This window comes from Lichenostomus cassidix, chromosome 26 (genome assembly GCF_008360975.1).
Source record: "Lichenostomus cassidix isolate B80296 chromosome 26, HeHo_3.0, whole genome shotgun sequence".
Taxonomy (NCBI): Eukaryota; Metazoa; Chordata; class Aves; order Passeriformes; family Meliphagidae; genus Lichenostomus; species Lichenostomus cassidix.
In genome coordinates, this window is record NC_139506.1 from 3,677,834 (window position 1) to 3,695,546 (window position 17,713).

Sequence of the window (17,713 nt, forward strand, 5' to 3'; positions counted from 1 at the left end):
ATTATTACGGTGATGACTTTTCTTTTACGACTTCCCTCGCAGCAACGTTGGGATCGCAGACACTCCAGCGTCCCGGAGGGGTTTGGGAACGGGAAGTCGAGTTTTACAGGACTTGGAGAGGGAACTCAGCTGGCCTGGTGTCCCCAGCTCCGGGAATCACCCTGGCTGAGGGAATTTGCTCCAGCATCCCATCCTGCCTCTGGCAGGGGCTGGAACCACCGGAGTGAGCCCACGGCTCCTCCACCAGCACAGATTTCCTCCTAATTCCCAACAGCTAAGCTCCAGTTTATGCCCGAAGCCAGGAAAGTTTTATATCCTTTCCAAAACTTTTTTTTTTTTTTTTTTGGGTCTTTTTTTTAATCCTTCCTGTTGTAACTCTGGACATTCCTGTTCTCCGTGTAAAAGTCAAATCCCTGCTTGAATCCTGACGAGTTTCTGGCCCTGGTGATGCTGTTGGAGTGTTGGACATGGAGCGTTCCCCGCAGGGCCTGGTGGATTTTCAGAAGGAAAATGGGAATAGGAACAGCAATAATTTCATATTTCTGAGGTGGAAATCATTGAGATTCAAGCGGGAGGAAGGAAAAAATGTAGTTTTAAGGCAAAAAATGGGGGGTTTATTCCAGATTTTTGCTCCTAACGCAGCGTCCTGTGAGCATCCCATCCTCGGGAAGCTTCTCCATGCTCCAACCAAACCCAAATCCCAGTAATCCCCTTAACCTTGAGCCATCCCACAGCCACCGGTGTGTCACCTCTGAGCCCTGGGACAGTGGGAGGGAGCCAGGAGCTCCCCTTGGGAATGGATGTCACTCATATCCCCTGCGGAAATGACTTTTGAAATGCAGATAATCTCCAACATGCAAATGAGCAGCTCGCTGCTCCCTGTTTAATATGAATGATCAGCCCCTGAATAGCGATTATTACACGCCACATTTCAGCAATTATGTTGTTCCTGGTTCGTCTCGCTGGCTTTTGGGGTGTGGAGGGGGGAAATCGGGGAAAAAAGAGGGGAAAAGAAAAAGCAGGGATGGGGTTTTTTTTTCCCCCTCATGGCTCTGTTTTTGTTCCTGACTCGTTGCAAACTCTCTGAGCGGTGCTGGGTGGGGATGGAACGGGATCAGACTGTGTCCTCTGCTTTTCCAGAGTGTTTTGGGAAGGAGGGAGAGACCAATCCAGGGTGGATCCCACTCTTCTGTGTCAGGGCTGGATGTGGCTGACAGAGGGTCCTGCTTCCTCCAGTGCCAGCCCAGATCCAGGAGTTTTTCCCAGAAAAAGAAACCCTCAGGTTCACAAATCCACAAATCCCACCGAGCAAAGACTGGGAGAAAAGGAAGGATTTTCCAACCCGTGCGCTGCTGTTCTCTCATTTCCACATCCCAGCTCTTCCCAAGCCTTTGGGCTTCCCCAGCCTGGCACCAAACCTCCTGCCAGGTGGTTTTTCCTGCTGGGAAGTGGTGGTTTGCTGGGAGAGGAAGCTCTTGGAGGAAATGTTTCGACTTCTTTGGGATTTTCAGGGTGGAATCCATGGTGCTCGGTGTGCAGGGAGTTTGGCTGTGCTGTCTCCAGCTGTGAAATACGTCAGGATTTGGGGAAAATTCACAGATTCCTGGGGCTCTGTGCCTCGCTCCAGGCTCGGAAAAAGCTGGAATTGTGGGTTGTCCTAAGGAATTGGTCTTGTTTTGCCCAGGGATGTGCAGCGTGCTCATGGCAGCTGCACGTTTATTTTTTGGGGTAAATCCAACACACCTAAAACCCAACAGGGTTTGCCATCCCATCCCTGCGGGATCCTGCTGGGATCAGGCACAGCCAGGGATCTCAGCCCCCCTTCTCAAGCTCTCCTCTCCCCTTTTCTAGGTCCTGCTAGCGAGTCATGATGGTTGAATCAGCCTCGGAGACGATCCGCTCCACGCCCTCGGCGCAGAACGGGGTGAGCAGCCTCAGCAACCAGCCCGATGGCCCCGGCGGTGGCCCCGGGGGTGGCCCTGGGGGTGGTGGCCGCGACGGAGCCACCGGAGCCGCCGAGGCCAACGGAGAGATGAGCCCCGTGGAGCTCCTGCACTTCCAGCAGCAGCAGGTAGGATGGACATTGCTGCTTCCGCGGGGAGTATGGAGTTGTTCCATTGGTTTGGGGGCACACCTGGCTTTGTCCCCGAGGGAGGGTACATCTGGTTTGGCCATCGCTGCTCGAGCTGCCCCAAAACCCAGGGGTCTGTCCTTGTCCCACATCCCTTGGGAAGCAGAGCCCATCTGTGGTTTTGGGGTCACATCCTGCCTGCTCTGTCCCTGTCACCCCGAGGGGCTGGGACACCAAAAATCTTGGTGACAACGCCAGGAGCAGCTGCTCCCTGAGCGTATTTTGGTTTTCCAGGAGCTGCTTTCCCATTCCCTGAGGACTGAACCTCACCCTCATGGCCCAGGACACGTGTGACAATGACACATGTGTCCCTCAGGGAGCCCCTGTCACTCGTGTCCCCTCGCCGCGCCTGCAGCTTACCTTCCCAACCAAACTTTGGCGAAAAACCATCAATTCCCCTCCTCGCCTACTAAATAAGGCAATGATCCCTCGCCTCGCGCGGCGATGGCCTCCCTGAGCCATAAATTCCGGTGTGAAAGCTGTAAAAAATCGCTGTGTCCGACGGTTTAGCGGGGAGTGCTGTAAATCCATTACCTGGATAACAGCCGCTCCGCGCGCCGCTAAGCCGCCGTTCCCCGGATCCGCAGGGTAATCATGCGTGTAATGCTGCTGCCAGTGCCCCTCCGAGGAGCTGCTGGCTCTCCCTCCCGGAATTCCATGGGATAACGGGAGAGTCGTGCTCCCCCCTGGGCAAAGTGATGGGATTCTGGCTGGGAAATGGGGGATCTCCTGTAGAAAATCGGGAATGAAGGCAGATCCGGGAGGTTTTCCTAGAAAAAGGGACTTTCACAGGCAACAACCTGCTCTCCCTCCTGGAATTCCATGGGATAACAGGAAATCTGTGTTCCCACCCCCCAGCCGAAACAATCTTGGCTGTGAAATGTGGGATCTCCTGTAGAAAATCAGGAATAAAGGCAGATTTGGGAGTTTTTCCCCAAAAAAGGGACTCTCAGGTTGACAGCCAACAACTTGCTCTCCCTCCCGGAATTCCATGGGATAACGGGAGAGCTGTGTTCCCCCTGGGCAAAGTGATGGGATTCTGGCTGGGAAATGGGGGATCTCCTGTAGAAAATTGGGAATGAAGGCAGATTCGGGAGGTTTTCCCAGAAAAAGGGACTCTCACAGCCAACAACTTGCTCTCCCTCCTGGAATTCCATGGGATAACGGGAGATCCGTGTTCCCCCCTGGCCAAAATAATGCAATTTGTGAAATGAGGGATCTGCTGTAGAAAATCGGGAATAAAGGCAGATTCGGGAGTTTTTCCCCAAAAAAGGGACTCTCAGGTTCACAGCCAACAACCTTCCCTCCCTCCCAGAATTCCAGGACAACAGGAAGTCTGTGTTCCCCCCCTGGACAAAATGATGCGATCATGGCTATGAAATGTGGGATCTCCTGTAGAAAATCGGGAATAAAGGCAGATATGGGAGTTTTTCTCAGAAAAAGTCACTCGCAGGTTCACAGCCAACAATCTGCTCTCCCTCCTGGAATTCCATGGGATAACAGGAAATCTGTGTTCCCCCCAGCCAGAATGATGTGATCATGGCTGTGAAATGGGGGATCTCCTGCAGAAAATTGGGAATAAAGGCAGATGTTGGTTGGGATCAGTGCTGGGTGTGGTGGTCCTGTTTCCTCCAGTGCCAGCCCAGATCCAGGAGTTTTTCCCAGAAAAAAAGGACTCTCAAATTCCCAACCAATAATCTGCTCTCCCTCCTGGAATTCCATGGCATAACAGGATATCCATTTCCCCCCCCCCCAGCCAAAATGATGCAAATTTTGGCTGTGAAATGTGGCATCTCCTGCAGAAAATCGGGAATAAAGGCAGATTTGGGAGTTTTTCCCCAAAAAAGGGACTCTCAGGTTCACAGCCAACAACTTGCTCTCCCTCCCGGAATTCCACGGGATAACAGGAGATCCATGTTCCCCCCCCAGCCAAAATGATGCAAATCATGGCTGTGAAAAGGGGGATCTCCTGCAGAAAATCAGGAATAAAAGGGCTTTTCCAATGTTGGCTCATCCCTGGTGAATCCTGATGTTTCATTTCACCCCCTTTGCGTTTCTCCTGACGGACTCCCAGTGGGGTCACCCCGGGAAGCTGGCTGGGAGTCTTTAACACCATGGAGTTATTAAAGCAGAGGGTTTTGGTGAACTTCCCAAAAAAACCGAGTGACACCTGGGGCAGGGGGAGGAACCATCCCGAGGATTATCCATCTTCCTGCTCCAGGGAGCAGGCTGAGCACCAGCTGGGGTGAGGAATAAATGTCCCCACGGCAGGAGTTTTGGACAATTAGGTGCCTGATGGAGGTTTTGCTCCATCGCTGGGAGCATCCGGCGTTCTCCCAGGGTTCTCAGCCCACTGGGCTCTTCCCTCATCCCGAAATGTCAGCTCTCCATCCTCGTTCTTGCTGAACTTTATGAAATTCCCCAGGAAACGCTGGGAAGGGTTTGGAACCCGCGGCTCATCCTGGTGGCCTCAAAGTCTGAGTCTGTGGGGATTTACTCCTGGTTTTGGCTGGATTTGACCTCTGTGAGCTCCCTGCTTCCGAGGGTGAACCCAAACGGGTCTTGGCAGGGAATCTTTGGGTTCCAGCTTGTCTTGGTTCGAAAGACAGGTGTCTGCTAAGAGAGGTTGAACTTCCCTTTAGGACAGAGGATGTGATTTCCCTTCCCTCTGAATTATTTTAATTTTGAGATTAAGGGCTTTTAGGCAAAGGTATGGGAAAAGGAATAACAGTTCTTTACTAGTATCTATAAACAAGCAGTAACAATAATAGCAACCACAACTAGACCCAGAAACTGCTAGCAGCAGCTCTTCCCCGAGGGTGCTTCCCTAAGGTGGGTGGGGGTGCTGTGGGGTGCTCAGGGACCCTGGTTTGGGGTGTCCCCAGAGCGAGGGGGTGGATTGCTGGGGTGGGGTCAGACCCCAGCTCTGTCCCACTCTGGAGCACAGAATTCCCTCGTCCATCCTCCCATCCCAATCCTCCCATCCCAATCCTTCCATCCCAATCCTTCCATCCCAATCCTTCCATCCCAATCCATCCCAATCCATCCCAATCCTTCCTTCCTTCCTTCCTTCCTTCCTTCCTTCCTTCCTTCCTTCCTTCCTTCCTTCCTTCCTTCCTTCCTTCCTTCCTTCCTTCCTTCCTTCCTTCCTTCCTTCCTTCCTTCCTTCCTTCCTTCCTTCCTTCCCTCCTTCCCTCCTTCCCTCCTTCCCTCCTTCCCTCCCAATCCATCCATCCCGATCCACACCCCCTCCAAGCATCCCGGACAGCCTGGATGGGGAGCACAGGCAGTTCCAAAGGGCATCCCCCTCCTCTTTTTCCCTTCCCTCCCTCCCTCTCCCGCAGCCCGGGGGTTAAATCCCGGGATTTCAATGCTGAAAAGCCTCAATAGCCTCTCCCGCTTTGTGCCGGGGCTGGCCGAGGGGAGAGGTCGCCCGGGGGCACCGGGGGGTAGCCCAAGGTCCGGGACCCCCCCCGGCCGTTGCTGTGGGAACGTGGAGGGACCTCCGGGGCTCCAAAGGGATCGGCCAGCCCCTCCTGCCAGGCTGCATCCCCCTGGAATTCCCGGCGGAGGAAGGAAATGGGGGCAGCGGGGTGATGGGGTGGGGGATGAGGGTGGGGATGCTCTGTGGTTTGGGAACTGGGAGTGGGGATGGTGCTGGCCACAAGCACTGCTCTGCCACCGTTGGGGTTTTCCTGCAAAAAATTCCAACTGCCAGCCTGGAGTTGGGGTTTAAATCCATTGGGGTCACTGCAGCTTTGGGGTTTTTCAGGGTTTCACTAAATTCCTGCAGAAAATTCCAACTGCCAGCCTAGAGCTGGGTTTTAAATCTATTGGGGTCACTGCAACTTTGGGGTTTTTCAAGGTTTTGCTGAATTCCTGCAGAAAATTCCAACTGCCAGCCTGGAGTTGGGGTTTAAATCCATTGGGGTTTTGGGGTCATTGCAGATTTGGGGTTTTTGCTGAATTCCTGCAGAAAATTCCAACTGCCAGCCTGGAGCTGGGGTTTAAATCCTTTGGGGTCACTGCAACTTTGGGGTTTTTCAAGGTTTTGCGGAACTTCTGCAAAAAGTTCCAACTCTCAGCCTGGAATTTAAATCCATTGGGGTTTTGGGGTCGCTGCAGATTTGGGGTTATTGCTGAATTCCTGCAGAAAATTCCAACTGCCAGCCTGGATTTGGGGTTTGAATCCATGGGGTCACTGCAGCTTTGGGGTGCAGGGAATGCAGAAAAAGAGATGGAAAAGATCCCTGCAAACACAGCAGGAATTTCACGTGGAGAACCCAAATCCATTCAGGGACGCGCCGGGAAAATTCAGGAGAAAATCCCCAAGTCTGGCACCCCACAGCAGCTCCTTCCACCTCAAAATCCACAGAAAAGGAACCATCTGGAAAAATCCAGCTGCTCCAGCGTCGTTTTACGACCCCAAAAACCTAAAAAAATCCTCAGTTCGCTGCAGATGGATGTCAAAAGTAGCAGGGAGGAATAAACCAAAATAAGGCTTGTTTTGGAGAAGGAGCAAACGGGACTTTTTTGGGAGTTGGGGAAGGGTGTGGAGGGGGAGGAGAGGCACTTTGCTGCCCGGGGAGAGATCCCATTGCATGAAGCATGTGATCACATCTCGGATATGTTGTGTAATCCTCTATTATTAGGGTGTTTGAGATAAAAACGAGGCCGGAGCACTTCAGTGAAACTCATCTCTCTCTTCGCTTGCCTGATTTATATTTAATATTTCACTCAGGACGAATGCAGGAGCCTTTTTTCTCTTTTTTTTCTTCCACTTTCTTTCCTTTTTTTCCCCCATATTTTCCCCGTATTTTTTCCCCATATTTATTTTTTCCCCATATTTATTTTTTCCCCATATTTATTTTTTCCCCATATTGATTTTTTCCCCATATTTTTTTTTCCCCATATTTTTTTTCCCCATATTTTTTTTCCCCATATTTATTTTTTTCCCCATATTTATTTTTTCCCATATTTTTCCTTTTCCCCCTTTTCTCCCCTTTTCTCCCTTTTCCCCATTTCCCCATTTTTCCCCATTTTTTCTCCATTTTTCCCCCTTATATTTTTTCCCCCTTATATATTTTTTCCTCCTTATATATTTTTTCCCCCTTATATTATTTTTTTCCCCATTATATTTTTTCCCTTTTCCCCCCATTTTTCCCATTTTTTCCTTTTTTTCCACGGGGTGGGATCATCAGGAGCAGAGGCATAAAACCCAGGAGCACTGCAGCAAGGGGAGAACAGCTGGATCTGGGAAACAAACACATTGCTGGGTGTAAAAAGCACTTTTTTTCTCCTCTTCCTGCGAGGAATTTTGTCTTTTTTTTTTGTTCTTTTGGATCTCTCGGAGCCATTTGGTTCTGGTTAAGCGAGGCCAGGGCTGGGCTGGTGGAAGAGCTCCTCAATATGGCATCATTTACTGCTCACATCCAGCTAAAAATATCCCTCTGGGTTGTTTTAATGGCTCTAATTCTGGAATGTGACGATGTCGTTTTTTTATGAGGTTCGTGTAAAAAAAAAAAAAAATCTGCCTTTTTTTTATTTTTATTTTTTTTTTAAATACCGTTTTTTTCAGCCCTTCCCAACCTCTTTCCATCCTCCAAAAGGATCTGTGGGGAAAAAGGAAGATACAGAGATTCCCTTCCTCCCTCTTCCCGTGCAAAATAATTGGTTTAATGGAGTTTTTTTCAGGTATTTTTTTCCTCTTTTTGGAAGGTAAAAACTCATGCAAAGTGAGATGCAGGTGGAAAATCCCTCGGCTGATTTTGGGCAGCTCTTCCCAGCAGGAGCATCCAGGCTGGAATTAAAAACTCCATCCTCCCACAGTGAAATACCTGCTAAAAAATGGGGATTTTCAAATACTCCAGGCAAGATTTTCCCTTTGTCCTGCAGACTTTTTTGGGAAGCTCCTGCTTTTAGGATGACCTGTGGATATCTCTATGCTCTCCAAACCTTTTTTTGGAGCTCTTCACCAATTTCTTCCCCAATCAGGAAGCCCCAGAAAGGCTCTGCTGGAGCAGATTTTGGGGAGGAAAAGGCAGGGATGAGGGATTAATCCCTGGAGCAGATTTTGGGGAGGGAAAGGCAGGGTTTAGGGATTAATCCCAAATTATTCAGCCTCCCTGGATGGGATGGGAGTTGCCCTCTCCTCTCCTCTCCTGGGCTCTTCCAGGGCTGCAGCCAGGTGGGATCTGGACTTCCTCATGGGGAAAAAAGGGAATTTTGTGGTGTTTTCCATGGGGGAAGCAGCCAAAATCTGCCCTTTTTGGGGTCAGGAGGAAGCTTCAGCACATCCAGGGCTGGCAGGCTGGAGGGGGAGGAAATCAGGAGAATGATGCAGAGAACTGGAGGGATTTGGGGTGTGAGGGGAGGGGTGAGCATCCCAAAAAATGAGCATCCCACAATGAGCATCCCAAAAAATGAGCATCCCAAAAAATGAGCATCCCAAAGTGAGCATCCCAAAGTGAGCATCCCAAAGTGAGCATCCCAAAATGAGCATCCCAAAAAATAATGAGCATCCCAAAAAATAATGAGCATCCCAAAAAATAATGAGCATCCCAAAAAATAATGAGCATCCCAAAAAATGAGCATCCCAAAAAATGAGCATCCCAAAAAATGAGCATCCCAAAAAATGAGCATCCCAAAAAGAGCATCCCGAAAAATGAGCATCCCAAAAAGAGCATCCCAAAAAATAATGAGCATCCCAAAAAATAATGAGCATCCCAAAGAATAATGAGCATCCCAAAAAATGACCATCCCAAAGTGAGCATCCCAAAAAATGAGCATCCCAAAATGAGCATCCCAAAGTGAGCATCCCAAAATCAGCATCCCAAAATCAGCATCCCTGGGGATATCCTGGGAGCAGAGAAAGTTCCAGTGTTGAGGAAGCAGGTCCTGGCAGGGTGGGATTCATCCCAGCACGGTTGGGGTATTTATGGACCTCCTGCCCATCCCAACCCAGATGTTTTCCTTGCCTTTCCTCATCCCGAGGAAGTTCTGGGGCTTCCCCCAGCAATGCCCAGCTCTCCATCCTCTTCCTCTTCCTGCAATGAGCTGCTCTTGGGGAGGGCAGAGCCAAACCTCATCAACTCTTTTGGGATCTTTTTGGGATCATTTTCTGGGATCATCTGAAGCCATCCAGGAGGAGTTTGACACAACCCATCAATTCCCAATTCCAGGTGATGGGCTAGTGACTCCTGGATAACACCAGGCAAGCAGGATTTGGGTTGTTTTTTTTATTTTTAAATCATTTTTCCTCTGGTTCACAGAGGTAAAAACCGATCCACTCCGATGGGGAAACTTTCCTTCTGCTTTCCCACCTCCTCATCCCCGAGGAGATGCTGGGAGTGACAATTCCTTATGGAAAAGCTTTATCCCCCATACATGGGCTGCTCCTCCTGCCCCGTTTGGGTGACAAACACACCTCTGCATCCCAAAATCCCACCCTGGCTGCTCCACAGCCCTGCAACAGGTTGTTACCCATTTGCAGGATGGAGTGGGAATTGCTGCTGGGCAATGGGGAGAGAGGGAAGCAGGGAGAGGGAACTCCAGGGCACTGCTGGAGAGGCCCCCGTGTGCAATTGTGAGGCCATGTCGGGGTTTTTTTTCCCCTGTAAATCTTTGTAATTTCGTGCTTCAGAGCACACCAAAGTGAGGGAGCCAGCGGGGAGTGAATGAAATTCCCCCCTGAGAGGCAGCATGGCAGGGCTGAGCCGGGCAGGGCTGCACCCCGAGCCGGCCAGGAGTTGGCTTTGGGGAAGGGAAATTCCGGGAGAAGTCCCAAGAGAAGTGCAGCACAAGAAAATCCCGTTTTTTATGTGCTGGAATTCTGTTCCTGAGGCTTTTCCCGCTGTGTTTTCCATCCCTGCTGCACACTGCCCTCACCACATCTCCTCTGTGAGGTGATCCTTAAAATACTGCAGGAATTGCACGTGGAGGAGCCAAATCCACGGCAGGAATTGCACATCAAGGAACCAAATCCATGCAAAACTCTGCCAAAAAAGCACCTGGAAAAGCAGCTAAATCTCAGGGATTGGGATGTGGGATGCATCCTGGCGCTGAGCCGCCGCCGAGCGGATTCCTCCACCTTGCCTTTTAGCCGGAATTACTGTTTTCGTTCCCAAAAGTAATTAAAACATCAGACCTCGAGCTGTCATAACTGTCACACGGGTTTTGTGCTCACATTACCAACGCACATCTATCCCTGCTAATAGCAGGGAAATAAAAAATGCCCTTGGAGAAACACCGGGATGTGGACCGTGGGATTGTTCCAGCGGGGATTCCCAGGGGGGAATTGCTGTGTTTGTCCTCAAGGGTCTGAGTTTTGAATTGTTTGGATCGAGGGGGTTTGGGAGTTGTTGGTTGGGCAGTTTTGGGGATGCTCAGTGGCCCATGGGGTGCACAATCTGGGATGCAGCACTGGTAATTCGCCACAGGAATAGGAAATTAGGATCCATTTGCTTGTAAAATTCCCTAGGTTTTGATTTTCTTGGGGTTGTTTGGTTCCTATGATGGTGACAAACACAGCCAAGGGTGATCAGTGCTGTGACTGGAGTGTTGGAATGAAATGAAATTGCTATGAAATTAAGATTTTTTTATAAAATAAGGCTCTGTGTGTTAAACCCTTCACTCTCAGGCTGCAATTAAAAATCCCCTCTCGTTTTCCAGCTGCCCTGGTGGTGCCTGTCCACCTGCACAGAGCAGTTTCAGGTGGATTTTCCACCAAAACAAAGCTGTGGCACAGCTTGGGCATCCTCTGCTTTTCATGTGCTTTTTCCCAAGAATTCCCTGGGCAGAGGAGAACAGGGAGGACCTGAAATGGGGCCTGAAATGCAGGGAATGACTTTTCACAGATGCTCCATTTGAGGAGGAGCTCTGGGTGGTTTAGGTTGAGGTACAGGTGGATTTGGGAGGGAGGGGAGGAGGGGTGAAGGTTATTCACAAAAATGCCAAAAAATAACCCAGAAGGAAGGAAAAGATGAATTTAAAAGCAGAAATGAGGAGCAAACAGGTTTGGGAGCACTGGGTTGCTTTCCTTAGGGCTTTATTCCTTTCCTTGGCTCCCAAACTCCTTTTCTCAGCTCACATTTCCTCGTCTCTTCACAGGATTTTCCTTAATTTCCCGTTTTCTCCAGCTGTCCACAGTGCTGCCTCTCGTGCCTCTGTGTGTTTCACAAGTGCATTTTATCCATTTATATTGGTTTTTCCCCTCTTTTTGTGTGCTTCCCGGTGAAACACCTTTCATCCCTGTAAAAAAATCAAGGAAACTCATCACTTTTTCTGGGCAAACACCCCTAAAAACAATCAGGTTTCATGGTGGTCATTTGTGGGAGTTGCTGGACTCCTGGATAACCATAAAATCCATTTGCACACATTCCTGGATTGATTCAGGATGGGATCCTTCACTTGGCTTCACCCAAACCTGGCTGGTGACTGGAATTTTCTGTTGCTCCAATGCCACAATCCAATCAATAAAATTAAATATCCACAGTGGCTTTGGGCACAAGGGACAGCAGCAGCAGCAGCAGGAATGTTGTGGTGGCTCTGGAATAAATCCAGCAGGAGAGAGAACTTCCAGTGGCTGTGCCAGGGCTGGGATTTGGGAATGACCCTTGTGACATGGGAATGGAATGCTGGAGCTGGTCACTGCTAAAGGGTGGGATTTGGGAATGACCCTTGACATGGGAATGCTGGAGCTGATCACTGCTGAAAGGTGGGATTTGGGAATGACCCTTGTGATGTGGGAATGCTGGAGCTGGTAGCTGCTGAAGGGTGGGAATTTGGGAATAACCCTGTGCCAGGGCTGGGATTTGGGAATGACCCTTTACATGGGAATGCTGGAGCTGGTGGCCTTGCCAGGGCTGGGATTTGGGAATATCTGTGATGTAGGAATGCTGGACCTGGTCACTGCTGAAAGGTGGGATTTGGGAATGACCTCTGTGATGTGGGAATGGTGGAACTGGTAGCTGCTGAAGGGTGGGAATTTGGGAATTACCCTGTGCCAGGGCTGGGATTTGGGAATGACCCTTTTGACCTGGGAATGCTGGAGCTGGTGGCTGCTGAAGGGTGGGATTTGGGAATAACACTTGTGACATGGGATTTTGGAATGACCCTTGTGACATGGGAATGACCCTTGTGACCTGGGAATGCTGGAGCTGGTCACTGCTAAAGGGTGGGATTTGGGAATGACCCTTGTGACATGGCAATGCTGGAGCTGGTGGCTGTGCCAGAGCTGGGATTTGGGAATAACACTTGTGACATGAGAATGCTGGACCTGGTGGCTACTGAAAGGTAGGATTTTTGGAATATTGTCCCCACGGTGATGAGAACAGTGTGTCTCTACTGGGATGTCCTGGTGTGGCAGGAGGGATCATCGGGGATCACTTCCCTCCTTGTGCATCACCCCAACCCCGTGGATCCAACCCATGGAGGAGGAGGAGGAGGAGGAGGATGGCTTCCCCCTGCCCACCCTGTGTCTCTCTTGCAGGCTCTGCAGGTGGCTCGGCAGTTCCTGCTCCAGCAAGCCACGGGGCTCAGCTCCCCCAGCAGCAACGAGGGCAAGCAGCCAGCAGTGCAGGTGAGCCCGAGTGTCCCCTGTCACCCCTTCCCCCTGGGACAATGCCAACCCCTGTCACCTCCATGGCTGGAGCACTCCCTCCAGGAGTTAAATCATCTGAAACCTCTTATTGGGAGGTTTTGTTTGGAGTGCTGACAGGGGAAAGGGTTGGGGATGGGGAGGTGGCTCTGTGTCACATTTTGGGATGGCGTTTTGGGCAGGGTGACACAGAGCTTGGAGCAGCCCAGGATGGATGCTGAGCGCTGTGAGAGTGGATGAGGGAAAAATCCTTTGGGATTGGAGGTCCTCCAGCGTGGGACAGAGGCCCAGCTGGGATGGGGGTTTGTGGCACTGGCAGGAAAATGGGATTTGGGTGCCCATTTTCAGCATCCTGATCCCACAGGGATGAGGAATCTCCCCTCTGCTCCCCTCCTGCCAAAGGAAAGGGGCAGAAAATGGGCAGAAGAGGTGTGAAATCTGGAGAGGAGGGGAGGCAGGGAGAAGCAAAGCCCAGGCGATGGGAAGTGACAATTTAAATAGCTGTGCGGAGGGGCTCTCCCTTCAGGCTAATTAAATTTATCGGAGAACAGCAGGTTACCTTATTAGAGCCACGTGGGTTTAATTAACAAAGGAAAGTAATTAGCACAAGCGCTCTCGGAGCTGGAGGTCCTGCCTGTGCCAGGCTGAGCCGGGTGGGCAGCGGGATGGGATGGGCAATCCTGGGATCTTCTCCAGGCTTGGAGTGCCAGGGCATGGCTGAGCCATCCAGCAGCAAATCCCAGAGATCTCCCAGGGGTCAGGAGAGCCCGAGAAGGTTGGGAAGCAGGGTGGGAGCAGTGGGAATTAGTCAGGGCTCCTACGGCACAAACAGGCGGCTTTTTCCAGCGGTGCCGGCAGGAAGGAAATGCAGTCACTGCATGGAAAATGTCTGCAGAGGACAAAGGCGGCGAGGGTGAAGTCAGATTCCGGTAACCGGCGCCTCGCTCCCCTCCGTGGGTGTGTGTCCCTGCTCTCCTCCTCCTGCTAGCCCTCCTCGCTCTCCCTGCTATTCCCGGCTGGAATTAGCCGAGCATCCCATCCTCCCTTCCCTGCCTCCCCATCCTCCCTGCCCATCTGGCCAGCGGCTTTTGCCGGAGCGAACTGGATCTCCTTCCTCTCCCTCCCTCCCTCCCTCCCCTCCTCCCTTTTTTCTCTCTCTCTGTGTTGCAGAAAGGACTTGTGAAAGTTGTAGACGTGAGTCAGAAATAGCTCATAACTCAGCAGCGCCCGGCCGCTGCTCCCCCCGCGGCCCCGCCGGCAGCTGGAGCGGGATCTGACCGAGGGGAGATAGGGGATTAGGCAGACTCCTTTGAAAGGAAGTTTATCTAAGGCGCAGGGGTGTGGATGAGACTGGCCAGGACGGCTGGGAGAGGAGGAGGAGGAGGAGGAGGAAGGTTGGGTCTCAGCGCAGCCACCCCGGCTGGGAGGCAGCAGGAAGCACAGCAGGGTGGGATTGGTTGGGAATTGGGGTGTTTTGGGGTCCCTGCGTGTGGGTGTGCAGCCCCCCCCAGCTGGGGAAGGGATTTCCACATCCCTGGGGAGTTTTGTCTCCTCTCAGCTCCGTGCCAGGCGGCTCCTGGCCCCCCATCCCAGGGGAGAGGGAGCAGGAGGGTCTGGGTGTTGGCAGGGAGAGAGGAGACCCCCCGTGCTGGCCCTTGTCACCCCCCTGATGGGGACAGGACGTTTTTGGGGCACCAAGCCAGCGGGAATATTAATGACATTCCCAAAGGCATGTGCTTGAAAACAACCAGGGAGCTGCTGGGCTCAGCAGCATCTTGGGGTGGGATTTTTTTTGTTGTTGGAGTAGGGACTCTCTTCCCACAGAGGCCTAGAGGTGTGTGTGGAGAATCTCACGTTGTCACTCCGGTTATAGCTGTAGGAAAGGAAAAAAAAAACCCAAAAACCTCATCTTTGGGTGTTCTAAAATATTTAAGAATAGGTTTATTTCTGTGCTACTTTAAAACTCCTGGAAACTTGGTGCTTGCTGCTGAAATGTTGTTTTTGGGGGGTTTTTGGTGTTGATGCTCTGCAGGGTGTTGGCATCCTGGGATGGTGGGAGATGCAGATCCCACTGGGATCTGCAAACCCATGGAATGAGGTGCTGGAAAAGCAGCACCCCGAGTTCTCAGGGAAGGCCAGGGTGCCCTTTTTGGCTCTCCCAGCCTCTGTGGGATCAACTGGCTGGCAGGGGAGAGGGGCAGGAGGGCGCCCGGGGAAGGGAGAGGAGTTTGGAGCAAACTGCGGGAAATTGCTTTTCTTTTGTCTGCTGCAGCGGGGAGGGCAGCGGAGCGGAAAAGTGTATTTTGTTGATTTGAAACTTGAGTGAAATGGGTAATGAAGACAGATCAATACCAGCCCTTCTGCGTTCCCTCTCCAGGAAAAAAAAAATATCCAGCAGCCTGTCCGTCTGGGCTCACGCTGAGGTTTTTCTGTTTGAACTTGGAGCATCTCTGTCCATCCCAAAGCTCCCAGTTTGGGAAGGAGCTCCACCATCCCTCTCGGGGGTTGGCATTTTGGGTTCACAGAAGAGAAAATCACTTCAATCCCTGTGGATTCATGGGTGTGAGGAGCTCTGCCAGCACGCTGTGCCCACGGAGGGGACGTGGGGACCCTGCCTGGGTGGCACTAGGGGCTCCTGTGGGGTCTCAGTGCTGTCACCTCTGCTGCCACTGTCCCCAGGTGTGACTGGGCCTCCCCAGCGGGAAGGCTGTGCTAACGAGGACGTGCTAATGAGGATGCACTAACGAGGATCCGCGTTGGGCTGAACATGGCGGGGATTGATTCCTCCTTTTTTTCACGTGAAGCTGAACATCAGGGCCTGGTGTCATCCGTGCTGGTGTCCCCTCAGCTGCTCACCCTGCTGCCAGCCCACCCAGGGCACTCGGGCCTTTGGTGATAGGGCTGTTCTGACTTCCTAAAATTGATCCTAAAACAACCCACAGCCTCAAACCCCAACATATTAACCTAAGCTTAATTTCTCCTCTGCCCCTGGGTAGATTGTAGTGCTTTGTCTCCTCCCACGCTGGTGAGGCCCAGAGGGGCACAGCAGGGTTTGGGTGGCCCTGTGCCACCCCTCGGGGTTTGTCAGCCATGGCTGAGGTCACCTCGGTGGCAGTGGCATCACTGCCTGGCCCCGGGCACTGGGAGCATTCCCAGACTGTCTGAGCCAGCTGGATCTCGGAGCTCAGTTTGGATGCTGAGGGCAGGAAGGTACACCAGGATGTGTCTGAGGGGTTGGGGTTGCTCTTCTGAGAGAATCGGGTGCTCCGGGGTGGGATTTGCTCACCCCCTGCCCCTAGAACAGCTCTGCTCAAAGCTGCTTTTGGTGGCTTTATCCCCCTTTCTACTCCCAACCTCCTCAGTTTGAGGAGGTGGTTAAAATGGAAAAGAGTGGTTAAAATGAGGAAAAACAGCACCAACACGTTTTCTGCTGTTTCTAACCAGGAGTTAAACCCCAAAATCAGATCAGAGCAGGGAGTGCAGCTCTGGGGTCAGCCTGGAGCACCTTCTGGAGAGAGAAGGGTGCTCATCCCCATGATCCCAGAGCCAGCAGGGATGGAGGGGACGAGCTCTGGGCTGTGTGGTTTTGCTGTGCACCAGGAGCTGCCCCTTCCCGTAGCGGTGATGACGCGCAGCTCCCGCGGTGACCTCCCGGCAGGGGTGACGGCACACAGGGAGGTGACGGCCGGAGCAGGGATGTTTGGAGGCTGACGGAGGATGTCCCCAAGCCGTGCCAAGCCAGCTGTCCCCGGGGTCGGGAGGGCACCGATGACAACCCCGCCGCGCTCCCAGCCAAGGCCGCGGCTTTCCGCGGCAGTTCAATCCGCTTCCCGTAAAAACAACCCAAAAAAAAAAAAAAAGAAAAAAATCTAGGAAAAATTTCTCAAGAGCCTCGCTGCCTGTCCTGCCTCATTCCACGCGGCCAAATCCCTCTTCCCTCATCCTCCTTGGCTCGGGCCGAGTTTCCCTGGAATACCTGCCCGGTTTTCCACCCACCGCCTGCCGCTCCCTCTGGCACGCCGGGATCCCAGCCTGGAAAAGCAGCCCCTGGAGATGCGGCTGGGCGGCCGGAGCAGCGCCGGCTGTTTCTGGGAGCAGCCGGAGCTGTTAGTAAGCACTTTCTGCGGGGTGGCAGCCGGCCAAGGCGTGAGTCAAAGCCTTCCTGAGTCGGTGTCTGGCAGATGCCAGCTCGTGACGCGGCGGGTTGGTCCCCAGCCACCGCTGCTGCTGCAGGACCTGCTTCCCGAGGGATGTGCTGCCTGTGAGGACATTCCCCGGCTGTTCCGGTGGTGGAGGCAGCTGGGTGACACTCAGCCTCACCCCGCTGTGCTGCTCTGCCCTCCAGCTCTCGGTTGTTGAGCATGTGCATCGCAGATTTTGAGGATTTGCCGCCCAGAGCCTGTGTTAGCCAGGGATGCCAGGCTGGCCTCGTTCCCTGCCATGGGGAATCTTGGGCTGTGGCTGCAGGGGAAGGGAAGTTCCAGGGCCACACTGTGCTGTCACCCTCCTGGGGTGTGCCCCGTGGGGTTTTTGGCCGGGTTGGGATGAACGTTTCCAGCCCCATTTCCATCCCCATTTCCAACCCCATTTCCAGCCTGATTTCCATCCCCATCTCCATCCCCATCTCGTTTTCCCAGCCCTCGCTGTCCCCAGAAAGGCAGCTGGGACTGTCACCAGAGCCCAGGGCAGAGAACCCCCAGCCCTGGGGTTTGCTGGCCCACAGTGGGGTCGAGGCAGTGCTGGAACATTCCCAGCACTGGTGCGTGGGATGAGTGGCAGCAAAACCTGCTGTAAGTGGGAATTTCCTCTTTTGCTAAAGAAAGTTCCTGCTTTCCCTGGAAACCTTCACTGGGAGAGGAATGTTTTCCATGCTGTGGGGAAATTCTTCACGGGAACCAAGGAAGCAACAGAACCCTCACAAGTTCACCCCATTCCCACCTCACCCCCATACAAATCCTCCACCGTTTCTCCGTGTCAGCTCCGCA

General features: G+C 52.4%; 1 protein-coding gene across 2 annotated transcripts in view; it reads left to right on the forward strand.

Moving 5' to 3' along the window:
• FOXP4 (forkhead box P4) overlaps positions 1–17,713 on the forward strand; it is a 59,105-nt gene that overhangs the window by 18,212 nt on the left and 23,180 nt on the right. For both annotated transcript variants that reach the window (XM_085083178.1, XM_085083179.1), the window contains exons 2-3: positions 1,852–2,071; positions 12,621–12,710. In XM_085083178.1, coding sequence (XP_084939304.1) covers positions 1,868–2,071; positions 12,621–12,710 — 294 coding nt within the window. In that variant the 5' untranslated portion in view covers positions 1,852–1,867. The remainder of the gene's footprint in view (positions 1–1,851; positions 2,072–12,620; positions 12,711–17,713) is intronic.